The sequence below is a fragment of the Lissotriton vulgaris genome, chromosome 7 (assembly GCF_964263255.1).
Source record: "Lissotriton vulgaris chromosome 7, aLisVul1.2, whole genome shotgun sequence".
Lineage (NCBI taxonomy): Eukaryota > Metazoa > Chordata > Amphibia > Caudata > Salamandridae > Lissotriton > Lissotriton vulgaris.
The window spans coordinates 1,194,019,486-1,194,043,692 of record NC_141695.1 but is presented as its reverse complement, the minus strand read 5'-3'; the positions used below and the strand labels follow the sequence as shown (position 1 = coordinate 1,194,043,692).

Here is a 24,207-nt window from a genome sequence, read left to right as displayed (position 1 = left end):
TGCTCCAATCATTGGTGAATGTGCCCTTTAAATTTCTTGCACCTCTCTCAGTGCGCCATGTGACCAAGGCCTCTGTGCAGGCCGAAACGTTATGCTGCCGTGGTGTGCTGATGAATAAAAGAAACTCACCTGCACTCTGGGTCTTCCGTGTTCTTTCCTGTGTGGGGTCGGTTATTGGAGACTGTCGCAGTGAAAAGTGCAGTGCGGATATATATATATATATATATATATATATATATATACATATGTATATATATATATGTGACCAAGAACAACCAGGGTTGTTCGAAAAGCGTTATCCTCGTCTGTTTGCTGTGCCGAAATAAATAATTGAAGAAAGGATTACGGGCTCGTCTGGATTCTTATTCATTAGAATTCTGCTGTTTCATGTATATATATATATATATATATATATATATATATATATATATATATATATATATATATATATATATATATATATATATATATATATATATATATATATATATATTATATATATATATATATATATATATATATATATATATATATGTCAAACGCTTCGTAACAACTTATACCACGCTCTCAGGCACTCAAAAAACGCCAGACATCAGCAGGTTCCAAGGGTGTTTAATGACCCCTTACAACATGTTTCGGCTTACAGGAAGCCTTGTTCACGTAAGTTGTGCAACGCGTTTGTGCAGTGTAAATACTGAAAACAATGACAACATAGACAAAGGACATAGGTCGCAGATCACAAGCCCAAAAGTTAGGTTCGGCCATATTGGAATGGTTAAATTACGTTGTTAATGCATCTTAACACACATAATTCAGAGAATTAAGATTTCACATGGTAGCATGACACAAGCGTTAAAAGTGAACGTTCAAGTGTTGTGGCCGGGCAAAGTCATGTGGGAATCAACATGCATGCATTTTCAAAGACATGATCAATTGATGGCAAGGAACAGTCACTAGGTAAAATACCATTGGTAGAACTATGTTGTTAATGCATCTTAACAATCACAGTAACTGCGCAATTAATGAACTTGTATCAAGGCTCAAGATAAACCCATGCCAGGCATCTAATTGTCTGCACTACATGACAGACGGTTAGAGTGAGCGCTCAAATGATAAAGCCAGGCAGATTCATAAGAGACAGTAGTCAATGATGATGGCGAGGACAGTCACTAGGTGAAATACCACGGGTCATAAGGTGACTACAGTGTTGGATAGTAGGCACCGTTTGCCATAGAGCTGTAAGGCGACCTAAACAATGTCTATGTTAAAAAGTGAAGCCAGTGACGGCGTGCTCTTATCTTATATCAGGAACGTGTTGTGAAGATAACCGGTGCAGTGAAGGGTCTCATTCTCAGTGAAGTTCCTGTGAATTAAAAAGACAGATGTTAAAATCTAACATGAAAAACAGCGTATGCAGTAAGTCAAAAGAAGAAGTTACTGTGATTGTTAAGATGCATTAACAACATAGTTCTACCAATGGTATTTTACCTAGTGACTGTTCCTTGCCATCAATTGATCATGTCTTTGAAAATGCATGCATGTTGATTCCCACATGACTTTGCCCGGCCACAACACTTGAACGTTCACTTTTAACGCTTGTGTCATGCTACCATGTGAAATCTTAATTCTCTGAATTATGTGTGTTAAGATGCATTAACAACGTAATTTAACCATTCCAATATGGCCGAACCTAACTTTTGGGCTTGTGATCTGCGACCTATGTCCTTTGTCTATGTTGTCATTGTTTTCAGTATTTACACTGCACAAACGCGTTGCACAACTTACGTGAACAAGGCTTCCTGTAAGCCGAAACATGTTGTAAGGGGTCATTAAACACCCTTGGAACCTGCTGATGTCTGGCGTTTTTTGAGTGCCTGAGAGCGTGGTATAAGTTGTTACGAAGCGTTTGACAATTGGATTTACCGGCTGGCTCTACCGGCGCCCACGCCACCTCCCGCGGGGCCGACCGCAACCTTTTGGAGCAACCGAGGGATTGAATATATATATATATATATATATATATATATATATATATATATATATATATATATATATATATATATATACATATATTACCTACTGGCGGTAGCCAGTAGGTATATATAGTTAGGATTTTTTCTCTATGGGACTTTTGAAAATTCTATGTCTAATAACTTTGGCGTTTGTGGACGGAATCGGCTGAAATGTTCAGGAAAATGGCACATTTTGTTTCTAAGCAGCCCCTGAAAATTTGGGGGGGTTTCGTTTAGGGGGGCCGAGAAAAAAGGGGGGTCCCAAAACGCATTTTTCCCATGTTAATTTCCATAGGGCGTTTGGCCTCACTTTTAGCTCGAACGGCTGAATGGATTTGCACGAAACTTGGCAAAATTGTAGGGACTGTTAGCCCGATGTGCCTTTGCTGGGTCTCAATATATGTGCTCCAGTGGATTTTGAGAAATTAACGTTTAAAAAAATGTATATATCTGTGACAGCGTCCCGGGTAGCGCTCCAGATCGCGTACTTTTCGCGTCACGGAGCTTTGCGAAGCGATGCTGATTGGCTCTCCGGTGTCTGTCAACATTCTAAACAGTCCGGTGCGGCCGCCATCTTGTCTCTCGGTAGGATCGAGAGACAAGAAGAGGTGAAAAACGAAGGGGGAATTTAATGAAACGGGGGCAAGGTAGACCCCTTTTGACCCCCTAGGAATGATGTTGGGGTTATTAAAGGGTCCCGTGGGGAAAATAAAAAAAAATTGATTTTTCACGGTAGAAGCGCTTTCCGGATCGCGAACCAGGCCGCAAACTGGTAGCGAAACGGGAATTCGCCATTTTGTGTTTCGCTTTAATTAAATTACTAGGTATAAGGGGGTACGGGAGACGTATCCTGATCCCTTATGTTTTCTGAGGGTGGCTGAGGAGGCTCATATATGTTGATACATGTCTTCCAGCGGCTGTGCGTGAGCGTTTTATTTTTTTTGCTGCGTGACGTCTGTTAACGTTCGATTCGATGGAAATCAGGAAGTGTTGACCGCCATTTTGTCACTGCGATAAAATATTTTGTTATAAATTAATCCTTATTGATAAATATTGTCTGCGCCATCTTGCCTTTTTTCCAATGCCACAATTTTGTCGTGCACGGCAGCCATTTTAGATGCCTTGACCAGACCCACTCTCTGCACGCCGTCGATTCTCAGCACGGCTCCCCACCCTCACAAGCATCTCCCCCACGCACTGGTCACCCCCGCTCTCTCTCTCATGCATGGGCCATAAACCTCCCCCCATCTGCGCTGCTCTTCCCTGAGAATCACACCCCATGCCCGCCCGACACCTCCCTTTCACCCTATTCACTACCGCACCCTCTGACACTCCTCTTCCTGTGTCCGATTGTCCAGGCCGGTCCCAGGCTATCACCTAGCCCTGCGGATGTAGTTTATGGCCCCAGCTTTAGAGAATCCAGACATGCCAACCCTCCCGATTCAGGCGTGAGACTACCGATTTCAGTGCTAGTCTCCCGCCTCCCGATTCCTGCAAGCAAAAACCCGATTCCTCGGGGGTTTCAGCTGACAGGGCTTGGTATTGTGTTACGTGCTAATTCTTCCAGGAAACGTCAGAGGGCCGATGCAGGGGCTCTAGAAGGGGTGATAAACCATTTAAGCCTCATTAACAAGCGCATGGTCTTTAAAAGATCTGTGAAGTACTCGGGGCGGCGGTGTGTGTACCCTGTTTCAGGAGCGGGCGGGGGGCGGGGGCACTTCCAGCAACTTGCCAGGCCAGGCAGTGTTCAACACTTGCATCACCCTTTCTCTGCCTGCTATTGCGCTCCATGCTTCGGAAAGGTAAGAAAAAGAACGTGCATTTGAGTTTGAAATGTCCGATCCTGCAGCAGCACACTTCCAAAGCCCACACATGACAATAACCCGATTCAAGGCCCCATTCTCCCGATTTTTTTTTTAAAAATCTCCCACTTTGCTCTTCTGAAATGTTGGCATGTATGAGAATCACCCCTTTTCAAAGGAGTTACAGTATATGAAGGCCCCCACCCCATGAGATCCGTCACACCATACGGGTTCCTACTATCTGATAACCATCCTGTATTGTGCTTGGGGAGGGGATTCTCACTGTGAGGGTGTGTGGGACCGAGCCTGAAGCGGAAGATTCCAGGGATGCCTCTTTGTACATCAAAGTTTTTACAATTATGTGTCACATTAATAATATATAGCACTCCAACAAAGTAGTAGGATTATAAAACTTTAATAACTTATAAATATATACAACGCAACAAAAACAGTAAACACATTTAAACATTTTTTTGAAAAAAGAAGCAACAATGGTCAGTAGCTGTGTTTTGTGCGAATAGTCCCAAGGCAGCACAACGAGCTGAGTTCTGGACGGCACCCAGGTGATGTCACCTGGGTGCCGCACTGGTTTTTGGTATCCTACAATGCAGCTCCGAAAAATGGCGTGGGCGTCCCTGGGGAGACCTTGGCAGTAGCGGTCTGTTGTGCGAATAGTTCCAAGGCAGCAGAACGCGCTGAGATGTGGATGGCACCCAGGTGATGTCCAGTAAACTGCCGCACTGGTTTTTGTATCCTATAATGCTGCTCCGAAAAACGGCGTGGGGTGCCCCGGGGGGTGGGGGGGGAGGCGGCGTGAACGGGCCTCCCCAGGTGGCGGCTCGTGTGCTGTAGTGGGGCGCCCCTTTACCGTTTCAGTTGCCATTCCGCCCACTTTTGGTACACTGTGCCAAAATCCGCCATTCAGCTGAGTTGCGCCTACTCTTGCGGTTCAGTGATAGGCGGCCGCCACAGGACTCTCAAAATGGCGGCCGGCTCTTCGGATTTGGGCCTGGTCCACTAAAATGGCCCTGGGACACCTTGGAACTCGGACGCTTGTCTGCTAGGTCTTGGACCCCATTCTCGAAAGCGTCCCCACAGCCGTGAAGATTCTACAAAAGTCTTAGGGGCCCTCGACTCCTGCAGGCTTCCGGTGGGGAGCGGCTGCCATGATTGCTCGCGGAATGACCACGACGGAGCCACGAGATGGTGGTGCTTTCATGCTGACGCCAGCTTCAGTCTGAAACATCCAGAAACAAGGTGGGGCTTTCATCGTTTGGGAAAAAAAAATGTTCTAAACCAATGAAAAGTGTTATTTTTAGGTCATATGACCAAGCCTTCCATCATTAGGAAACCAAAAGTAAAATGAACCAATGAAAAGTTTTATAAACAAGTCACATGACCTGTTATGCGGCATAGGGCTATAAAAAGCGTAGAAAATCCGTTGGCCCGTGAGGCAGCGTCAGTAGCGGACCGATGTGCGAATAGGCCGAAGGCAGCACAACGCGCCGAGATCCGGATGGCACCGAGGTGGTGTCCAGCAAGTTGCTGCACTGGTATGGCTATCCTACAATGCTGCGACGAAAGTCGGCGTGGGGCACCCCGTTGGCCTGTGAGGTCGCGTCAGTCAGTGGGGGCTGTTTGAGGATCTGATTGCATTGGAAAGCAATGTGATGCTGTGCGTCGCCCCCAAGATGGAGGCTCCTCGGCTGCAGTGGGGCGCCCCTTGGTGTTTCACTCGCTATCCAGTTGAGTTGCGTCCGCACTTGCGGCTACAGTAGGCCGAAGGCAGCACAACGCGCCGAGATCTGGATGGCACCGAGGTGGTGTTTAGCAAGTTGCTGCTCTGGTGTGGCCATCCTACAATGCTGCGCCGAAAGTCGGCGTGGGGTGCCCCGTTGGCCTGTGAGGTGGTGTCAGTAGCGGACCGATGTGTGAATAGGCCAGAACCAGCACAAGGCGCCAAGATCCGGATGGCACCGAGGTGGTGTCATAGTTGAGAGTTCTGAGCAGTGCTTGTAACACTGTCTGAAGCTTATTTGCAACTGCTGCAGCTTCACTATCGCCCTGGTGTGGCCTGAGATCGCCCATGGCATAGCCGGCCGGCTCCCGGGGTCTGGCGGAACTTTTTTCCTTTTCCTTTCTGCATCTTGTCCCACAATCCGTTTGACCTGAAGACACGACCATGTCCCTGAATGTGTGCAGGGGGACGCTATTGATTGAATCAAAATGGCGGCTTCACACAAAGCTGAGTCAAGCGTTGCTGTTGATGCTATACAGACAAAAATTGGTTTTCAGTTTGTACATTCTTCAGGATTTTTTTTCCATCCAAGGCTGGTTGAGAGTTTGTAGAACAATGGCTTCAGATTTTCAACATACTACTCTTCAACATTCTTCCTAAATGTAACAATGTGAGACTCACTAGGAGAACGGCTCTTTATCTTTCCTTTCAAAATGCTGCCAACAATATTTTCTGAATGGAAGACATCATTTTGTAGCATAAAGGGCCGAAAGGGGTTCTGGTCCAGCCGCTGGTTGGTGGAGACATTTTGACTATATCCTGGACCTGCCCGGCCTCGCCCAAAATGGCGCCGGTATAAATGGGCCTCGTAACTCCTTGTTGTGTACTGGTTGAACAACCTTGATATCACGAGATACGAATGCAGTTTTGAAGCACATGGCGGGCGGGGACGAGAATTGATTGAATATTTCGACATCCCTATTGATATTAAGTTCTGATGTGTTATTGATTACTGTACTATTGAAAGTTCGAATTAACGTCACCCATGGTACTTGCCCGCAAATGTATATCTAGATAATTTTATTGAAAGTGTCCCTGTCGTATTTTAATTACAAAATGTACGTCCACCGATTCCGCAACTGTTAGGCACCTTAGTTCTTGCACCTAATGGCCCGCTCGTTACGTTCCTCTACAATGTAAATGTCTCCTCATCATATACGATTCCAGTTTGCTCCGTGGCCGGCCCACGTGGTTATAGGCCCGTATTTGTATACTGACATTTTCACAATAAAGGTTTTTAAAACAAAACATGGTAGCAGTATTTACATTGGTAAAGTTTTACATTTTAGTCACTGTTTTCGAATCAGTAAAAGGCAAGTGAAATAAAGCAGTCCAATTACATGACGGATAAAAGGTATAATACGCAGGAACGCAGTAAAGATAAATGGTCAAGGGCAGTTGTGTTTTCCACTCCTGCAACATAAAGTGATCGATAAGAATCTGATAATCAGGCGTATCGGCAACTAAGACAGCAGGCCGAGCCTCTTTTACTCAACGGCTCCGTCATGGGACGAAGAAACGCCCTTTTTCTCGAAAAAGGAATATATTTTACTTGCAGGACAGTTGTAAATTTTCCGGGAAAGTACATTAGCCTGGAACATTATAACATATATGTTTAAGAAAAAATAATGTTCGAAACCAATAAAAAGCGTAATTTTTAGGTCATATGACCAAGCCTTTCATCATTAAAATAACAAAAGTAAAATGAACCAATGAAAAGTTTTATTAACAAGTCACATGACCTGTTATGCTTACGTTACGCGCTGCGCGCCGCGCCCCGGATCGCTTCCGGGAAGCTGCGCTTCGCGCACCGGAGCACTTCCGGGTGCGCTAACGCGGCGTGTCATATAACGCATTACGCGACAACGTAGGTCCAGAATATAGTCAAAATGTCTCCACCAACCAGCGTTCGGAACACAACCCCTTTCAGCAGTCTAAAAAGTTCTGTTAAATGACAACAGAAGGGACAGGCAACAAGAACCATCAGTCAAAGAGGGGAGGGCAAGTTCTTCTCTACCGGGTCATGTTGGGGCGCTACCGGAACTGATCGAATTGGTAGTCTACAGTGTTTCTGGATGTTTCAGACTGAAGCTGGCGTCAGCATGAGAGCACCACCATCTCGTAGCTCAGTCGTGGCCATTCCACGAGCAATCATGGCAGCCGCTCCCCACCAGAAGCCTGCGGGAGTCGGGGGCCCCCAAGACTTTTGTAGAATCTTCAAGGCTGAGGGGACGCTTTCGAGAATGGGACCCAAGCCCTAGCAGACAAGCGTCCGAGTTCCAAGGTGTCCCAGGGCCATTTTAGTGGACCACGCCCAAATCTAAAGAGCCGGCCGCCATTTTGAGAGTCCTGTGGCAGCCGCCTATCGTTGCATCGCAAGAGCGGGAGCAACTCAACTACATGGTGAGCGAGATGCTGTAGTCGCAAGAGCGGGCCGTAAACAGCTGAATGGCGGAAGAGGCACAGTGTAGCAAAAGCGGGCTGAATGGCAACTGAAACGGTAAAGGGGCGCCCCACTACAGCGTGTCTTCAGGTCAAACGGATTGTGGGACAAGGTCCAGAATGGAAGAGTCATCAAAAGGCAAAAAGTTCCGCCGGACCCCGGGAGCCGGCCGCCTATGTCGGGGGCGATCTCAGGCCACACCAGAACAACACGACTTGGGGAGGGGGCAGGAGCTAAGTGCCATCTCACCGCCCCTCGGGGGCCTCCGTCAAGCGGTTCAGGCAGGCACTGCATCACATTGTTTAACAATGCAGTCAGGTCCACAAACGGCCCTCACTTACTTTGAGAATAGTGAAGCTGCAGTAGGTGCAAATAAGCTTCAGACAGTGTTACAAGCGCTGCTCGGAACTCTGAACTATGGCACCCAACATCCAGGACTTATGCCATTTGAGCATGGCAGTGACATCGAAGCAACTCAGGGACCAAAACCATGAACGTACACTCACGTATGAAAATCTTACTTGGGGAGGGGGCAGGAGCCAAGCGCCCCCTCCCAGTCCGCGCCACCACACCGTATGTTGAAAATCTGAAGCCATCGTTCTACAAACTCTCAACCAGCCTTGGATGGAAAAATCTAGAAGAATGTACAAACTGAAAACCAGTTTTGGTCTGCATAGCATCAGCAGCAACGCTTGCTATCAGAGTGCATGAGTTTCATGCTCGATCGATTGAGCTAGCCGGATCGGGCAACAAAAAGTATAAAATAGTTATGTAATTAGTTATTTAATAAAATGTTTTACCCTGTTACTTTGCTGGTGTGTTGTATATATTTATAATATTTGCATAGGGTTTGTCGTTATTTTGGGTGGGGTGGGGTGGGCGGCAGAGTCGAGCTGTCTTGCAGCCATCATGGTGTGGAGCTAAGTTCATTTTACTAGTTTCGTATTTCTCATGAGGGGTTGTTCTTAATCTATTTTAGCGAGGTCCAAAACAGATCCCATTAGTGGCCTACTGATTTTGCTCGATTCCTTTTGTTTTTTTAAACTATTTTTCACTATCTGCAAAGACTAAACAGAGTATTGCGACTCTGTGCTTGTTTGTAAATACAGAATGAACCAAAGAGAACAAATTCTAAAACAGTAAATGCTTGGATAGCAATCAATCAAATAGAGAGAGAAGCAGGCACGACGGATTACAACGGGGGCAAAGGCCTGCGTTAACTACCCTTCACTATCTGCAAAGGGAGAGTACTGCTAAGAGAAAAGAGGGGGGGGGGGGGGCAGCGTTCAAAGCACATCAGCGTGCATAAACACGAAAATGTTTTTACCTATCATGTACTTGACATTTGACAGCATTTGATATTTGCTATTAAAAAACCATTGAAATTCACTGAACAAACCATAGGTTATAGACCATATATAGTTAGGGATTTGCATTTACAAAACCTTATTTTACTCGCATAAAACCATTGAAATTCGCATATATAGTTAGTTGCGCTAACTATATATCGCGCACCCGCAATCCACTGCTGATGATGTCACATATTACATCATTCATGACATGGTCAGTGACATCACTGATGATATCACTGATGACATCTCAAATGACATCACTGAGGACATCACTGATGACATCTCAAATGGCATCACTGATGACATCTCATTTGACATCACAGACAACATCACTGATGACATCATTCATGTGATTATACGATGAACCTCTTCAGACTCTGATATAACCTTAGATACACTCAGTGTAAGCAGACACTCACAGACTGTCACTCATCCATGGAGTTACTCACACACCTAGTCAGTCATGCAAAGAATCAATCACACCTCCATTTCCTCAACTATACAGTTATACACACCTTACTTATTCGAACATATACTAACACATATTTACTCTTTTATACAATCTCTGATACAAGTTCACAATGATCCATACAGCCACTCACACATTCACTGGCTCTTATGCACAGTAATTTATATATGTGAACTCTCACATGTACTGTGTTTTACAAATGTACTTACTTTGACATGTAGCACTGAGATATCCATTCACTCACCAATACACTCGTACACAGTCAACCACCCATACAGCTGTTTCTACATACAGTTTTGAACCCATAGATCTAGTGAATAAATTGTTCACACATGTATGCACAGAGTCACACACCTCCCAGCCACCCCCACACACACACTCACTCTCCCATACAAATACTTGGACAACCAATCAATAACCCATACAGTTACTCATATAGCTACTGATCAACACATGCAGCAGTTCATAGAACAACAGATATAATGATGCACAAATTAAGATAGTTTAGTCACTAACCCATGCACTCAGTGAGACACATTTAATCACTCTCTCATGCAGTCAGTCACGCACCCACTAAATCCTTCATCTAGACACTTATACATCCACTCATTCTTCAATATGTAAGACATATTTTAACTTTACAGAAACACACAGTCACTGGATGATGTCATCAGTGATGTCATCAGTGATGTCACTGACCATGTCATGAATGATGTAATATGTGCGGGTGCGCGATATATAGTTAACGCAACTAACTATATATGCGAATTTCAATGGTTTTATGCGAGTAAAATAAGGTTTTGTAAATGCAAATCCCTAACTATATATGGTCTATAACCTATGGTTTTTTCAGTGAATATATATATATATATATATATATATATATATATATATATATATATATATATATATATATATATATATATATTTATATATATTTATATATATATATATATATATATATATATATATATTTTTTTTTTTTTTCCCCACAGAGTTTGATATGGCGTGAACTTGACCTGAAGGTATAAGGTATTAGAGCGCTTTACATAGCACCAGTTGCGTTACATGAGGACACATTAAATTTTTTGTTTTGTTAGGCACGGAGAGATTAAGTGATTTTCCCAGAACCGCAGGATGTTCAGCATCGTTGACGAACCTCGAACCTAGTTCCCCAGATTCGAGGTTGACCGCCCTAGCTGTTAGGTCAACTCCTCTGCGCACTTTATACATTTTCGTTCATTCTTTAATTTATTACAAATCTTACAAGACCATACAACTAGCATAGAAGAAATTCCACTTTATGTCAACTATTGTTTATTATGTTGCACTGATTAATGCTCCAAAATTTAGATTAGGGAGAAAGAAAACCCAATATTAATGTGCCCAAATGAATAATTCTGCAGATTATTGTACAAGACATCTATCATTAAGCCAGGAGGATTAACAATCAGAGATAATTTTGTCATGCTTAATAATTTACAGTTTTCACGTAGTAGGTGAACTAATGAGCAAGCATCATTTTGTCAGAAAAAACAAGCCAGCCATATCATCATTGGAGGAGGAAATTTGCTCCCAAATTATTTTGGGAGGTACAATATTGCTTGCATATTATTGATTAGCGATGTAAGTTGTTTTCATTTCTTTATCGGCCGGTCTAATTTAGACAGAGATGCATTACCCTCGTTTATACATAGATTTCCGCACGTGGATGAATCACATTTCTGGTTGCACAGGCATGAGCATGAGTAATGCTTAGTTCCAATCTTGAACCAGTCAGAAAGTATCTTCCATCTTTCTATAGGGTACTCGCTGAAGCTGATCCGATATCACACAGAGGTGCTGTATGCCGCAGGAGCACCGCGCTACAACTACAAGGGGAAGGTGACTGTGTTTGCGGTGAATACAACCAGTCAGGAGTGGACCATAAAACAGGACATTCTGGGAACACAGGTGAGTGGGGTGTGAAAGATAAAATTCTTAAGAGCAAATCTGATAGGATCTAATAACTTGCACACTACGATCCACACATTGGGCAGGGTGGAAAGTCTGGCGTTTGCAGCTGTGAACTGTAAAATGCAATTTCTTTAATAAAACCACTATAGAACCAAGCTAACCTTCTTCCCTCCCGAATAAGACCTCATAAACATCTGCTCTTTCTCTGAGAACCATATCAACCTTCACCTATCTGCCGGAGGAGCATGCCACCATATTCACCTCTCCCACAGCACCATGCAGCCTTCATCTCTCTTTAGGAGGACCAGGATGACCTTCAGTTTCCACACATGACCCCTGCCATTCTTCACCTAGCTCTAGAGACACATGCATTATGAATCCAGTGAAAGTGAATCTGTGAACTTCCATCTGTCTCTAGAGGGAAACATAATTTAATAGAATAACAAGAAACCGGTTATGACCTAGACTTAGCCTGTACACCGTTTGTCCCTGACTTTTTTTTAAAACGTGCTCACTCCTCTGGGTCAACCGAAAAAACCCAAGTTTCTACATGAAATTTCACAATTTTGAGGAGCACAATACAATTCTGGCAAAAAGAGTCCAAAAGAAATCCCATATGATACACAATGATTGTACCTCACTTTTGTTTAGACAAATGACAGCAAATACCTCACTTTTGCTTAAACAAGTGACAGCAACAAGACTTATACTAATCTTATAACACACAAGTTGAATTCACATCTGGATTGTTTTTCATCATCTTTATTCTTTAATTTCTCAAGGCACTACAGTAATTAGTGAATCAGATGACAGCAAGGGTAAATTAGGTTAACATTAAAAGACCTTCTGAATAAAGGGAAATGTGAAATGTGAGAAGATAACTATTAGGAGTTTGATAACCATCATTGAAACTGAAGGTGGAAGATCATTCCGTCTGCATTCAGGAAGATGGCTTGAGGAGTGTATAAATTGGTGTATATATAAACTGTACTTTTAAACGGAATAGTGTAATATAGAGTGTTTGTATCAGTATTAGAAATGCATTTTTGTTGTTGAACATTGGTGTGTTTATGTTAATATCTGTACTCCATGTAACATTTGAAAAGTAATCTGTGTTTTTTAATTGTGGGTTTTTTAAATATTTTTAAATATTTGTATATAAGGGATGGTGTTTTTATAATAACTCCATTCAGTCAAAAAGTTGTTTTTCTGTGATCTGTCCTTATGTCTGATTGTTTTTCTAATGTAGTGTCCGTTTGTATGTTTTTATGTTTAAACAGCCCTGAAGAAGCCCCATGCCAATAGGGATGAAATGCGTAGGCTGTTCCCATTGTGCAATTGTCTTCTTTTTTATCATAAAATCTGAGAAAATAAAGAATAAAGATGATGAAAAACAATCCAGATGTGAATTCAACTTGTGTGTTATAAGATTAGTATAAGTCTTCTTGCTGTCACTTGTTTAAGCAAAAGTGAGGTATTTGCTGTCATTTGTCTAAACAAAAGTGAGGTACAAGCATTGTGTATCATATGGGATCCCTTTTGGACTCTAGAGGGAAACATAATTTACCCTGCAGTCACAAAGACCTTCCTTTACAACTCAGTCACTACTCGACTGCAACTTTACCTGACATTACTTTAACCCGCAAGTCATTACAACGACTTGCTTTAGGGGAGAGTTATTGGACTTGTGCTGGATTTTTAAGTCCAACCTCTTCCCTACTATTGGTAGACTGGAGTTGGAATAGTAATTTATACTGTTCCAAAGTCCAGCACCCCCTAAAGCAAGTCGTTGTATCGACTTGTGTGGTAAAGTAACGCATGGTAACATTGTGGTAGTGACTGCATCGTAAAGCATGCGGGGTTCCATCCTACAAACATTTCTAGATGACTTTTGACTCTTCTGTGAATATGACTTTCTCCTCCCTGACTATGCAAATAGTCTTTAGATAGTTTTGTCTTTTGTAGCAATATGATATCCCCTTTAGTTTTAGCTAAGCGATCAAATATTTTACGACGTTTGATTGAGTGATTGAGTCCTTTGACATTTAATGATACTATATTAAGATCTTCCGCTGTATTGTATAAGTTAGTTTGAGCCATCACATATAATATTGAAAATAATGTGTATTGAACATGTGCAATATAATTGAAGTCCTGACTTCCAAAATAATCCCTATGTTGACTATGAACACACCAAAAATGTCAACAGCATTTATGCAATAAATATCACCGAGGTACTCTTAAATAGTAAAGCCAAAATACAGCCTAACCAATAATAAAAATATATCAAAAGACAAAGAAGAGAAAAAGTAAGGAATACTAAAAAGAAATAATAATAAACAACTGAGAATACCCGAAGGGCAAATCGCTGCACAACCAATGACAATCCTCAACTTCTGGGCATTCTCTCCTGAACTCCCCTCACCCCCTCCCTTCCCACCCTTCCTTGCGTACTTCGAATGTAGGAAGTGGCATGAGGATTGGAACATGTGACTGCTCTCCATATTTTCAACATGGCCGCATTCCTCTGGGAAGCCATCATGGAAGAATCTTTTTCTCTAGCCCACAGCAAAGTTTACTGTATGGTTGAGTAATACCGGTGTTCCACTGTCTTCCTTAAGAATTTAAGCAACTTATCTCTTCTGCTCTTGAATTTCAACTGAAATTCCTCTTATTCACACTTTATGTTTGTCTGCATTAATTTTCGTATTGGGCTTCCTTCAGCTCAGAAGATCTTTGGCGAATTCTGAGTGACTAAATACATAATGAGAGTTCTGCTTGCTCATAGGCATGATCACTCATTGAAGATTTCAGTTCCTCTGCTCACCTTCCTATCGACATGTTTCCTAAGCTTAGAGAAAGATGCATCCAAATCAGATAGAATTTCCAGGAAGCCTTTCCTCAGTTCTGTCAATGAGGTTGTACGATCAGTCCTGAGAACTGGAGTTGTGTTGGTCCACTATTTTGGTAATATGACTCTTAACCTTCTCCCTCATATTGATATTTGACTTTAATATTGTAGTAGAGTAGGGTCTGCTATCCTATGGTCACCCCAACTTTTTGCTTTTTGCTTCACTGGTTTTCGACTTACTGAGGCTGTGGGCCTGCTAATCAGACCCCCAGCCTGCTGTTCTCTCTCTAAATTCACATACATGTACTATAGGTACATAACCCAATTGGAAATGGACTCCTTGTCAGCCCCTGTACCATGCACTATAGGTGCTCAGGGCATAGGTGCCACCAAGGCCTACCAGGGGCTGAAGCATAGCTTTTGCCACCCCTAGCTGGTTCTTAAATTGACACAACTGGCTGATCACTCAGCTGGGGCAAGTGGGTGTAATCACCCCTTGCTTAGATATAGTATACCTATATCTAAACCCATATCTGGACACATATAAACCTGTGAGCCACTCCTATGGAAGGCCTTATCAATCCTGGAGGCAGAGTGTGTGGTTTAATGTGAGATGGTGCTCTGGCATGAGCTGAGCCTGTCTGCAGCTGTCGGGAACAACTCCCTAAGCTGATCCGGGATAATGCCATACCATATACTATTAAGTGCATTATAATCCTCGCGGTTATATAGCAACTTTGGTTTGGCTTTATCAAAACATGTCGTGTAAGGTGTCATACGATTTGGAATACTATCCTCTCGACAGTTCTGTCGACGGGGATAGCATTCCACCCGTCTAGAGGGAGAAGACATGTTACTTTACTAAAACGCGGTTGATTTTTAAAAGAGCCTCAGATCCACAAAATGGATGCTTCTGCCACAGACACAAGTCTGACCTCCTGCTGCTGACCGAAACTCAGCAGAGGAGGCCTGGACAAAGGCTTTCCTGTCGCAGGGAGGTGTTACACCACCCCAGACAGGAGATAGTGGATTGTAGCAGGGAGGTTTGAAAGAAACCAGACACTGCCTGGGGCGCACAAGGCTGCCCCTTGCATAATTCTGCCAAACCGGTTCTGGGGCACACCAGCCCCAGTTCCAGCGCGGCCTAGATCAAAGGGAAAGGGGTGTATCCACCCCCTTCCTGGGTCCAACCCATAGGAGGGGACCTAGCAGGTAATCCAGCCCCCTAGATTGGTATAAGAATGGGAGCAGTGCCAACGCACTCAGATTATCCTGATGAAACATTTGAAATGAAACTCTGGACCCTTCGACATCCTACTCGACGTAGAAGACTAAAGAATCTCCCTTGTGGTCAAGGAGTGACCACCCTGTGCAAACAGGCACCATCCAGCACCTCGACGTCTGCTTTGTTGCAGTTCCCGCCGGAACTCGAGCTACAGAGATCAACAAGATCAAGCTTGCCTACCTTCTTACAGCCCGATCCACAGTCCCTGCAGAGCTGAGACCTGTGGAGGCGACCGGAAGCGTGGGGCACACCATCTTGAAAAGACCACGAGACGCTGACTGTGCAGCCCACGAGTGACCCTTGAAACTGTACACCGGGGTTTGAGAAGCCCCAACCCTGAGCCACTCTTGCACCGAAGCTCACCCCTCTACACTCGACGAGTGCTGCGTGGGGCCCTTCTGCTTGCTTTGGCTTGACGCGTTGGCCCGGTCACTTGCCAGCTGGCTTGTGGCCCCTGTGCCGGCGAAAACCTAAAACCGACTTGTGATTCTGGTTGCTCCAGACTTGCACCCGCTCCTCTGAAAAGGAGCACCCGCTCTGACCCTCCTGGTCCGAGTGAGAAGCAATCTTCCAATCCTGCGTGGATTGCTCTTGCCAAGTGTTGTTTGCTCCAATCTTGAAGCCGACAGCGCCGACGGTGAGAGCCTGCGTGGGACAGCTCGTGACCCGCTCCTGGACGTCGCAGATGCCCTAGAGCCCACGTGGCAGCGGAGAGAAGCTCCTCGACAACCACCTGATTGCGCCAAACATTGCCTGGTTCCGTCCTGGTTCCACCCTGGTCACTGCTGAGTGACCCAGACTCTGTCCCCTCTGCTTTCAGGTACTTTTCTACTCTGATCCACCCTTGGAACACACCGAACACTTCTCCTTCACATCGCCTGCAGCATCTTCAGCTTCGAGCACCAACAACCTGCGTGACGAAACCCGACACCACTTCGACCCAATGCACCCGCTTCCTGTGGGTGAGGTAACTCATCAACGCCGGTGTTCCCACACTGGTGCACACCTCTAGGGTCTGTGTCTAAAGTTTTGTCCATCTAGGTTCAGCGGAAGTATCCTTAAACTCTATTTGTGTAACTTTTACGCACCATTGACTTAACATTGGTGCATGCATGTGCTTTAAGCGCTGCACCCGAATCCCGCGAGCTTTTCCGGACTTCAGCATTGCTTGTCCCGACTGCTCCCAGCGATTCCCTAGGCCCTAGGCCTAACCACTGTTCGATTGGAATCTCTTATACCACTTTCTTAATATATGGTTTGAGTGGCCACCCGCCCTCATCCATAATTGTGCAACTTTCATATGTTATACTGTGCTTTTGATTTAACGCTTGTGCCCCTTTGCTCATAAAGAGTACTGGGGATTATTTTAGTAATAAACACATATATTTTTATAATATATACTTGTGTGGTGTCCTTTCATTTGATATTACAGGATTGTGATTGGTAAAACAGCTCGCTTAACACGACCTCTTGAGTTTAGCCTTTAAGGCTGCTTAGTCTATGCTACCATTAAGATAGCTTGTCTATAAGGTTGACTTACAACCAGACACCATAAGGGATTGTTTGGACTGATACAAAGTGGTTCCAGAATTGGAAACATCATATATCAGGCCAACTTCTCACATTGGTGTGCAGCGGTGCAGATTTGAGCTTGCTGTTGTTTTACCATTGCAATCTTTTTATCAAATTGAAAGATCACATCAAGTACCTTAGGTACATATAAATCAAAAGCTTAGCATATTTAAGTTCTATTGAACTTAGTAGTTGTAGATAAAAGGGATTAGCACACCCTGACTACAACTCACTAGCAAGGTACAGTAGGAAAACCCTTAGTGTAGGTAAGTGCACCACTTGCACCTCACTAGCTATCATGTCTGGCACAGGAGGAGCTTCAGGCTCTGCCCTTGTGACAGTTGACCTTACCAAGGCAACTTCCAGCTATGAAAAACTTAGCAATAAAGACTTGAGTGCCTTATGCATTGCAAGAGGGCTAAAAAGGTGTCACAACCCCACCATTCCTTCCCTGATAGCCATCCTGGAAAAGGATGACTTAGATAAGGCGAGTGCAGTTCCCTTAGATGCAGGAGATGGAGTGAACACCCCTGAGAATGCGAAAACTCCAGAGGAGGAGGAAGAAGAGGAGGAAGAGGAGGAAGGCTCAGAAGTAGAGGAGCCTGATCAGGATCAGAGGGGTAACCAGGTTATAGTTGGCAGGCTTAACCAGACCAACCTAGACCTACATGGGAATGGAGAGGGCCAGCACCTCCCCAGATCCTATAACATAATTCCTTCAGGCAATAGAAGGATGAGATTTCCCTCAGGGGACTCTCATATTTCTAGTGTCTCCAGGGAATCTCAAAGGGGAATGACTTCCCCCCAGAGGAAAGAGCATAGGGCCAGGATGAGGGCTGTCCAACTCCAGATAGAGAGGGAAAAGATAGCCTTGGCTCAAGCTAAACTTGCTTTAACAAGAGAACAGAAGTTGTGTGGCTTAGATGCCACTGTTGGCAGCAATATTCCTAGAGAGAAAGACAGGGGCTATGACAATAGAAACCTGACAAAAATTGTGCCCCCCTACAAGGAAGGGGATGACATCCACAAATGGATGACTGCTCTTGAGAGAGCCTGCATGGTACAGCAGGTTCCTCAGGATCAGTGGGCTGCAATTTTATGGTACTCCTTTTCTGAGAAAGGGAGGGATAGGCTCCTCACAGTTAGACCTGAGGATGCCAAAAACTACTCTGTCCTGAAGAGTGCTCTTCTTGAAGGGTTTGGCCTAACCACTGAGCAATACAGATTGTTGTTCCGAGACACCCAAAAAGCACAGACTCAGGACTGGACTGATTTTGTTGATTGTGCCACTAAGGCTCTGGAGGGTTGGCTGCAGGGAAGTAAAGTCTCAGACTATACAGGATTGTACAATCTTATAATGAGAGAGCAGATCCTTAATAACTGTAAGAACCAGCTGTTGCATCAATACCTTATTGACTCTGATCTGACCTCTCCCCAAGAATTGGGAAAGAAGGCAGACAAATGGGTCAGAACAAGGATTAAGCAGAAACATCAGAACCATGGTGGTGACCAGAAGAAAACAGACCAGAAGGGTGGGAATCAGAAAGATAAAGAAAAGGACCAGAAGTCTTCAGGCCCCCAAACTAGTAATAAGGAGGGTGGTTCCCAAAATGGAAACAAGAAAAAGAAGAATGATGGCCCAAATAAACCTTGGTGTAATACCTGCAAATCCATTTCACACTGGGGCAGTGAATGCACCAAGAAAAATCCAGTCCCCACCACTGCAGCTCCTAAAGCACCTGCACCCCCTAGTACAGTTAGCAGTGGTGGTACACAGCCAAAGGGTATAGTAGGGTTAACCCTAGGTACTGAGATGGAATCTGGCCTAGTCAGAGTCCCTACTCAGGCAGTTCTCCTATATGATGTGAACTTATCTTTGTCCACTACTGTGAGTCCCAGTAACCTGGGCAAGTATAGGCAGACGCCTTTGATAAATGAGAGACTGGCTCAGGCCTACAGGGACACTTGTGCCAGTGTCACTATGGTGACACCTGACTTTGTGGACCCTGGTCAGATTGTACTAGGTGAAAATTACCTAGTGACTAATGCAAGCAACTCCACTACTACACATAGTGTGGCTGTTGTGAACTTCTCCTGGGGAGGGGTAAATGGCCTAAATAAAGTTGTGGTAAGTGCAGACCTCCCAGTAGACTGTCTGTTAGGCAATGATCTTGAAAGCTCAGTTTGGTCAGAAGTGGAGTACAGGACTCATGCAGAAATGCTAGGGATTTCAGCACATGTCCTTGCAGTGGCAAGGACTCAGGCTAAGAAGTGCCTTCCTGAACCAGTGGTGGATCTTGGAACAATAGACCAACCACAACCCAAGAGAAGGAGCAAGAGGGTTAAGGCTGTGCATTCCCACTTGCCCCAGGTTGAGGATCAGATTTCACAGGAAGCTGATTCTGCAGTCCAAGAGGAGACTGTCTCTGAGGAACTTGAGCCTGACCAGGTTGAGTTTCTGGGGACAGGGGGACCCTCAAGGGCAGACCTGGGGCAGGCCCAATTAGATTGCCCTTGACTTGAACCCCTCAGACAGCACGCTGCTGCTGAGGCTGCAGGGAATGCTCAAGGTACCCATAAAGTTTATTGGGATGATGGGCTCCTTTACTCAGAGGCTAGAGGCCCCAACCCTGGTGCCACCAGGAGGTTAGTTATACCTTTGAAGTTTAGGGGCTTCCTTCTTACCTTGGCCCATGATATTCCCCTTGCAGGCCACTTAGGCCAGAACAAGACTTGGGACAGGCTTGTCCCTCACTTTCACTGGCCTCATATGTCAGAAAATGTCAAGGAGTTTTGTCGCTCCTGTGTCACTTGCCAAGCCAGTGGTAAGTCAGGTGGCACAACAAAGGCCTCCCTGATACCACTACCTGTGGTGGGGGTACCCTTTGAAAGAGTTGGAATAGATATTGTGGGTCCCATGGATCCTCAAACAGCATCTGGGCACAGATTTATACTGGTGGTAGTGGATCATGCCACCAGGTACCCAGAGGCAATTCCCCTGAGGACCACAACAGCACCTGTTGTGGCAAAAGCCCTCCTTGCAGTTTTCTCAAGAGTGGGCTTTCCAAAGGAGCTTCTTTCAGACAGAGGTACCAACTTCATGTCTGGATACTTAAAAGCAATGTGGAAGGAGTGTGGAGTAAACTACAAGTTTACCACACCCTATCACCCACAGTGCAATGGGCTTGTGGAGAGATTCAACAAGACCCTCAAGGGAATGATAAAAGGACTACCAGAGAAGCTTAGGCGGAAATGGGACACCCTTTTACCCTGCTTGCTCTTTGCTTACAGAGAGGTCTCACAGAAGGGGGTTGGCTACAGCCCTTTTGAACTTTTGTTTGGCCACCCTGTGAGGGGTCCACTGTGTTTGGTGAAGGAAGGATGGGAGTTACCTCTCAAAAAGCCTAAGCTAGATGTTGTGGACTATGTACTTGGTCTCCGCTCCAGGATGGCTGAGTATATGGAAAGAGCATCCAAAAACCTGGAGGCCAGTCAAGAATTACAGAAAGCTTGGCATGACCAAAAGGCTGTTCTGGTTGAGTTCCAGCCAGGGCAGAAGGTGTGGGTGTTGGAGCCAGTGGCCCCAGCAGCACTCCAGGACAAATGGACTGGACCCTACCCTATTGTTGAGAAAAAGGGAGAAGTCACCTATGTGGTTGACTTTGGAACCTCTGGGAGCCCCCACAGGGTGCTCCATGTGAATCGTTTGAAAGCATTTGTGGACAGGGAGGAAATGAGCTTGCTCATGGCCACAGATGGGGATCAGGAGGAAGAGAGTGACCCTCTCCCAGACCTGCTTTCCCAGAACCCTGATGAGGGTTCCACAGACATATGTTTTCACTCACACCCAGTCAAACTAACTGGTGCATCCATGAGGTGGACACTGGTGACAGTCTGCCTGTGAAGAATAAGATCTACAGGCAATCTGACCATGTCAGGGATTGTATAAAGGCTGAGGTGCAAAAGATGTTGGAGCTTGGAGTGATTGAGCCATCAGAGAGCCCATGGGCTAGCCCAGTGGTCCTTGTGCCAAACCTCATACCAAAGACGGAAAGAGAGAAATGAGGTTTTGTATGGACTACAGAGGTCTCAATGCTGTCACTAGGACAGATGCTCAACCCATTCCAAGAGCAGATGAGCTCATTGATAAATTGGCTTCTGCCAAGTTTCTAAGCACATTTGATTTGACAGCTGGCTACTGGCAGATCAGACTAGCTGAAGAGTCAAAAGCCAAGACAGCATTCTCTACCCCTAATGGACATTATCAATTTGTGGTAATGCCCTTTGGCTTGAAGAATGCACCTGCCACCTTCCAAAGGTTGGTGAATCAAGTCCTTGCTGGGTTGGATGACTTTTGTGCAGCATATCTAGATGACATTGCTGTCTTTAGCTCCACCTGGGAGGATCACCTGATCCACCTGAAGAAGGTTCTGGTGGCCCTGCCAGATAGGGCAGAGCAAGGTTGTGTACCTGGGCCACCTAGTAGGTGGGGGTCAGGTTCAACCATTGGATAGCAAAATCCAGACCATACAGTTTGAGGTTCTGGAGGCCCTGCAAAAGGCAGGCCTGACTATCAAGGCTACTAAGTGCTAGGTGTGGTAACCTTCACCTCGCGGCATTAAAATAATTTATTTCTGTGTTGACATTTTTTATTTAAAGTAATTTAAACGTTACATCAGACAAGGCCGGTGCAACAAAAATGTAACAACTTTTCTGATGTGTTTAATATTGCACTAGAGATTCTTTATTTATACTTCATGATTGCAAACATGTTCTCTCTTTCATATGAAAAAGATACGCACCCAGGGGCAGATTAACAAGCCCCTTGCGCTGCTTTTGCGCCGCCGTTGCATCATTTTTGTGACGCAGCGGTGGCGCAAAGCCAGCGCCATGCTGCGGGGTGTTTACAACGTGATACATCTAGGAGATGCGTCACGTTGTAAAGCCCTGCGCCACATGTAGGCGTTCCGGCGCAGGGGGGGCATTTCTGCGCAGGAACGCCTCCTAAAAGTGGCTGAGTGAAATCTACAAGATTTCACTCAGTCTCTTTTAAGGCCATGCTGCGTCAAAACCCTGCGCTTGCTTGAAGCAGGCGTAAGGATTGATGCAGCATGTTAGGGATAGGGCACCCCCGAGCCTTGCTGGAGCTGCGACGCGCTTGCGACGCAACTCCAGCAATGTGCCGCCTTTAGATGGAGGATGTGACACGCATCTGCCCATCCATACGCCACGGTGCGCCGCATTGTAAATGCAGCGCATCAGTGGTGGCGCACGGGTGGGCAGATGCATTGCAACTCTTCTGGCGCACCCCTGCTGATTAGCAGAGATGCGCCAGAAGTAGTAAATCTGCCCCCCAGAATGTAAGTGGTTTGTGGGAAAGGTGATGGTGTGACCATGTATTTTATTGGACAAAGTGCCACCTGCCTTACTTGATAAGGATATTGCAAGTCACCTCGGAGTACCATAACCTTATAAAGGAAATCGGCCTTGGGCCTCGTTCCTTTATATGTTCATGGAACTCTCAGTAACTTGTAATATCCTTTCAATGTATGGCAGGGGGTACTTTATCCCATTTATTTTCTGTGCCAGAAACAAAGGCTATTGTACCAAATGTAAAGTTTTCCCATCATTGCTGCCTTAAAGAGGCAAAACAGTACTCTTGTGCACCTAGTAAGTTAAGGTACAGCTGTTTCTTCATGTGTAGTAAATATCCATGTCCTGTGGGATGTTTTAGATTTGTAACCTTTTCCTGTGTCTATATAATATCTGCAACATATAACCGAGAGAGCACAGTAGAAAACCTGCCAATGTTCGTTTCTGCTTCACTCTCATTTACATATTATATTTAATTACCTACATGCTGTAAAGTGTTATACGTTTTCAATTGACCCATCTGTCATTCTACTCCCTTGCATTCAGCGTAGGCCTATTATTGCCAGAGAGGCAATTCATGGATGTTAGCGCCCTCTGCAGAAAGTGTCATCCATTTTCAGCACAGTCATGGCACTTCATAACATATGACGTGCTTCCACTCATTGGGGTACCTGTCCTTCTTTTTAAAAAGAAGTCTTCATTTCTTTATTTTTCATATTGCTCTGTGTTCATCATTGATGAGGCCATTTATTAAGGGGTCAGAGGAACATCTGTATTCTGGGTCTCTTCCTGGAAGCCCATTTTATGAGCATCAGTAAATGTTTGGCAGCACTTTAGCTAATGGCACGAACAATAGAAAATATGTAATGTACTAATGGCAGTAACAAATGCTGCATGACAGGACACGACAGTCAAAGCTTGGGGATGCGGTCATTCAAGAGTGTAGTCTCAAGGAACTCCATCTTGAAATGCCCACAGTGTGATGATAGTGGGGAGGAGGGAACGAGGCCCTAAAGGGGCAGGTCATAGAGATGGGGGGGGGCATGGCTTTTACTCCCCCACCCTCCTGTGCACTGGATAAGAATGCACCCATAACCTGCCCCATAGTAAAATCAGAGTTAGTTTGGAGCCACCTGGCAGGTCATAGGGAGGGATTACTACTTTAAATGGTCTCCTGCGAAGCCGCGTATTCACACAGGAGGGGGAGATCCACCCTACTCATGGGAGCCATCTTACTGCTCACCTTGTGATACTGTGTCACAGGGCGTTGTATGGGTTGGACAGTCTGAGCATT

General features: G+C 44.9%; 1 protein-coding gene across 1 annotated transcript in view; it reads left to right on the top strand.

The window, feature by feature from the left end:
• Nucleotides 1-24,207, top strand: part of LOC147703147 (integrin alpha-L-like) — a 546,902-nt gene that overhangs the window by 344,847 nt on the left and 177,848 nt on the right. Inside the window, exon 12 of the mRNA XM_086931681.1 lies at nucleotides 11,681-11,829. Within this exon, the coding sequence (XP_086787807.1) occupies nucleotides 11,681-11,829 (149 nt within the window). The remainder of the gene's footprint in view (nucleotides 1-11,680; nucleotides 11,830-24,207) is intronic.